This window comes from Arachis duranensis, chromosome 9 (genome assembly GCF_000817695.3).
Source record: "Arachis duranensis cultivar V14167 chromosome 9, aradu.V14167.gnm2.J7QH, whole genome shotgun sequence".
NCBI classification, from domain to species: domain Eukaryota; kingdom Viridiplantae; phylum Streptophyta; class Magnoliopsida; order Fabales; family Fabaceae; genus Arachis; species Arachis duranensis.
In genome coordinates, this window is record NC_029780.3 from 117011020 (window position 1) to 117015269 (window position 4250).

Sequence of the window (4250 nt, forward strand, 5' to 3'; positions counted from 1 at the left end):
GTGCTCTTTCTCCACTCATCAGGCATCTTCTTTGACCTTAAAATCTCATTAAAAAGCTTGGTTAACCAGTTGATGCCTTTTCCTCCAAGACCCTTCCAAACCTCAATCGGGATATTATCAGGTCCTACTGCCCTGCCATTTTTCATCTGCTTTAGAGCCTCTTTTACCTCGAAGTCTCGAATCCTTCGATAGTAGTCAAAGTTTTGATCTTCTTCGCTTGTGCATAATCGACCAAGGCTCGGAAGAGTCTTCTGTCCCTCATTAAATAACTCGTAGAAGTAGCTCTTCCACCTTTCATTAATCTTCTCCTTTTGAGCCAACACCTCTCCATCATTATCCTTTATGCACTTAACCTGATCCAAATCTCTCGTTCTTCTTTCCTGGCTCTTTGCAATTCTATATATACCTTTTTCTCCTTCTTTCGTGCCCAAAGACTGGTAGAGACCCTCATATGCTCTTGTTCTTGCTTCACTTACAGCCACTTTTGTCTCTTTCTTAGCCGCCTTATATTTTTCCCAGTTATCTGCATTGCGGCATAAAGACCACTCTTTAAAGCATTCTCTTTTTATCTTTATCTTTTCTTGTATACTCGCATTCCACCACCAGGACTCCTTGTCTCTTGGTCCTATTCCTTTAGATTCACCAAAACTTTCTTTTGCTGTTCTTCTAATAACTTCTGTCATCTTCCTCCACATCTCTTCCGCGCTTCCATTCCCATCCCACTTTGCCTCTTCTCCTACCCGTCTTAGGAAGCTTCTTTGTTCCTCACCTTTCATCCACCACCACCTCGTCCTTGGGTTCTTTGTATGATGTCTTTTCCTCAACTTTTGCTCAACGCGAAAATCCATGACGAGCACCCTATGTTGTGTTGTCAAACTCTCTCCCGGGATAATTTTACAGTTAATGCAAAATTTCCGGTCGACTCTCCTCAACAAGAAGAAGTCGATTTGAGAGCTTGTCATGCCACTCTTATAGGTTATAAGATGTTTGTCTCTCTTTGTAAAACATGTATTTGGGATGAGAAGATCAAAAGTTGAGGAAAAGTCCAAAATAGTTTTACCCTCGGTATTGATCACCCCGAAACCATGGCCTCCGTGAATATTCCCATATCCAGTCACTTCTCTCCCAACATGGCCATTTAAATCTCCTCCTAAAAAAATCTTATCTCCCAAAGGTATGCCTTGAACCAAACTCTTTAGATCCTCCCAAAACCTTATCTTGTGTTGTTCGTCCGAACCCACTTGCGGTGCATAGGCGCTAATCACATGGAAAGCACCTCCCTCCACCACAAGTTTGATAGAGATGATCCGATCTCCCACCCTCTTGACATCAACTACGTCCTACTTCCACTGCTTATCCACAATTATTCCAACTCCATTCCTATTCTTCACCTTTCCTGTATACCAAAGTTTGAAATCAGAAGAATCCAACTCCCTAGCCTTTGCACCAACCCATTTCGTTTCTTGTAGGCACATAATGTTAATCTTCCTCCTTGTCATGGTGTCCACCACCTCCATGGACTTTCCTGTTAGAGTGCCTATGTTCCATGTCCCAAATCTCAACATTTTGTCGCTTCGACCTTTACCTTTTCGTTTGTGAACTAGCTTATTTACCCTCGTCCGTTCACGAAAACGCGAGAACCCTTGCTCATTTAACACTATATCCGGGCACCGATGCAGCGGCTCTTGCTTTGACACCGTACTCGAGCCATACGGCGCGTTACTTCCGGGTAACGACCTAGCTTTAGCGCAATAATGTCTTTGATTCATGTCATGGGGGGTTCGGCTATATTTTTACGTTGGTTGCCGAAGACCTAACACAACCCTCCTCCTTTATCCGGGCTTGGGACCGGCTATGTACCGCAAGTGTAACATAGGCGGAGTTATAAAACATAAAGTGATGAAATCAAATAAAACTCATGTAAGTATATACCTAGTATAATGGGAACCTCTTTGTGTGGTTTTGGAAATGGATATGTATGTCCAGGCTTGGGTTGAATGACAATAGCACCGTGAACAGTAGCACGAGACCAATCACTATGAGCATGCCACCAAAGTGTGCCTTCCTCTTCAGAAAAGATAACCTTTTGAGAGAACAAACCACCAGGTTGAATGGGACACTGAGTAATGAATTCAGGGCCATCAGACCATGGATATCTTGGTTGGTTCACTCCATGCCAGTGAATGGTGATGTTATAGTTAGCTCTGTTATACACATCAACAATTATGCTTTCACCTTTTGTAACATACAATGTTGGCCCTGGAAATTCTCCATTTACTGTTAAGATATTCTTTGTGCTGCACAGCTTTGTGAAGGAAGCATCTCTCACCTGCAATTTTTCAAAAATCTTAGTATATGCTTTAGTTTTTAACTTTATAATAATAATAGGCATGGATGAATATATATTATTTAGCATATGATATAATAATTGAAGTTTTATTTACATCTTAATGAGTTAGGTGGTGTTAATTAATAATGGATTAATTATCAAAATTAATCTCTAAAATTTTTAAAACCAAATACTTTTATCTTTTAAATTTTAAAATATACAAAACATTCTCTAATATGTATCTTCATTAGATAATATAGTTTTTGAATAATTTAAAAAATTTTAAACTAGTTATTTCGACTAACTAGATCAAATTAAAAAAAACTAGAAGAGACTATATTACCTAAGAAAAATAAATATTAAAAATTATTGTATATTTTAAAGTTTTACAGACTAAAATATTTAATATTAAAATTTTTAAAAATTAATTTAGATAATTATTCTAAATAATTAAGCCCCAAAACTTACCACAAACTTATGGTGCCGCATTGCCTGGCAGGTAACTATAATGACATTGAGAAACAATAATATTCCTAAGCTAGTGAGGATTTTCATAGAATCTCTATCTATGACGAAATGCTTGATCTAAATTAAAATATGAGTTTATAATATAATAGAGAAATAAATAAAGAATGTTGATATGCTAATGATTTTTTTGTGTTTGATGCATTGATATGAATTTGTTTGGAAGAGAGGGGTATATATATGCATGTATTTTATATATAGTGGTGACTTTGACAAAGCTTTGATTACGCGTAAGAGAATATAATTGGAATAGTATATATAGCACATGAGCTTTGTTGCCAAGTCGTAATTACTAAGACGACAAAATGTTGCGGCTCTAATATTGAACACAAACGCGATACAAAAAGAACCTGATGTGTAGCTTCTTTATCCAAATAATCATAAGAACTAACTAAATAATGAAAAGGTCAACTTTGACTTTGGATACGATGATAAGGAATATTTCTTATTATTTTATACGAATGTTTCTTTTTAACTTTTAAGAAGCCGCGCCCATGGAATTATTATTTGTTCGTTTAGCAGTTTCTCTAGTTGATTTTCAACAAAGGGGAATTATAAATGAATATTATAACTTAATAATATAGGATTTCAAATACTTGTTGGTATTTTATTTGGATAAAGTCAAATATACAGTTAATATTTGCTTAGTGCAAGTAGTAGGACTAATGGGTCATGGCACCAAAAGAAAAATGAAAAAGGTATATTAGTAAATTTCGTTTATTAAGAGCTAATATATGTTTAATTCTTTTTTTATTAATAGGGAGGCAAATGGAAATGTATAATAATATAGTCAACTTTTTGGGAAAAAGCCATAAAATAATGGTGTAATATATACCACAAATTGTCTGGCCAAACCTGGGGATTTCTCGACAACTGGAGAGATTTCGAAGAGGAATCAAGTGAGAGAACATAAAATGAGAAGTCACCACATCCAACTCAAAACTTTAAGATGTTTAATAAATGGGTCTCTCATTTTATAAACTTCTCACTCTTTCTTATTTTCTTTGATGTGTGACTAACTTCAACACTCCTCACCCTTGAACACTAACACAAATAATGTAAAATCTAGATCTTTTACATCAAATTAAAAGTGGTTGTAATGATTTTTGGCAATAAAATCTAGATATAATATATATTATTTTCTTATTGGACGATGCGATCCAAAATTGAATCACTTTGCATGTTATCGTGACGTAAAGTAATTATAATATTCAACAAAATGAAATAATGTATTTCATTTCACATCTAATTGTAACAGAAATTGGTCCAAATCAAATACAATTCAAATTACTCCAAACCATAACTCATTTACACTGCTAACACAGATCAGAGTTCGGCCGCGGATTTTTTTCCATTTCAAGGGTATTATTCTGTCTCTCTTTCCCCTTCCGCACAA

General features: G+C 35.7%; 1 protein-coding gene across 1 annotated transcript in view; it reads right to left on the reverse strand.

Annotated features, from left to right (window-relative positions):
* LOC107467741 (laccase-15-like) overlaps positions 1-2818 on the reverse strand; it is a 5498-nt gene extending 2680 nt beyond the window's left edge. Inside the window, exons 1-2 of the mRNA XM_052254435.1 lie at positions 2798-2818; positions 1933-2329 (exon numbers count right to left, since the gene is read on the reverse strand). Of these exons, the coding sequence (XP_052110395.1) occupies positions 1933-2329; positions 2798-2818 (418 nt within the window). The remainder of the gene's footprint in view (positions 1-1932; positions 2330-2797) is intronic.
* Positions 2819-4250: the final 1432 nt, after the last annotated feature.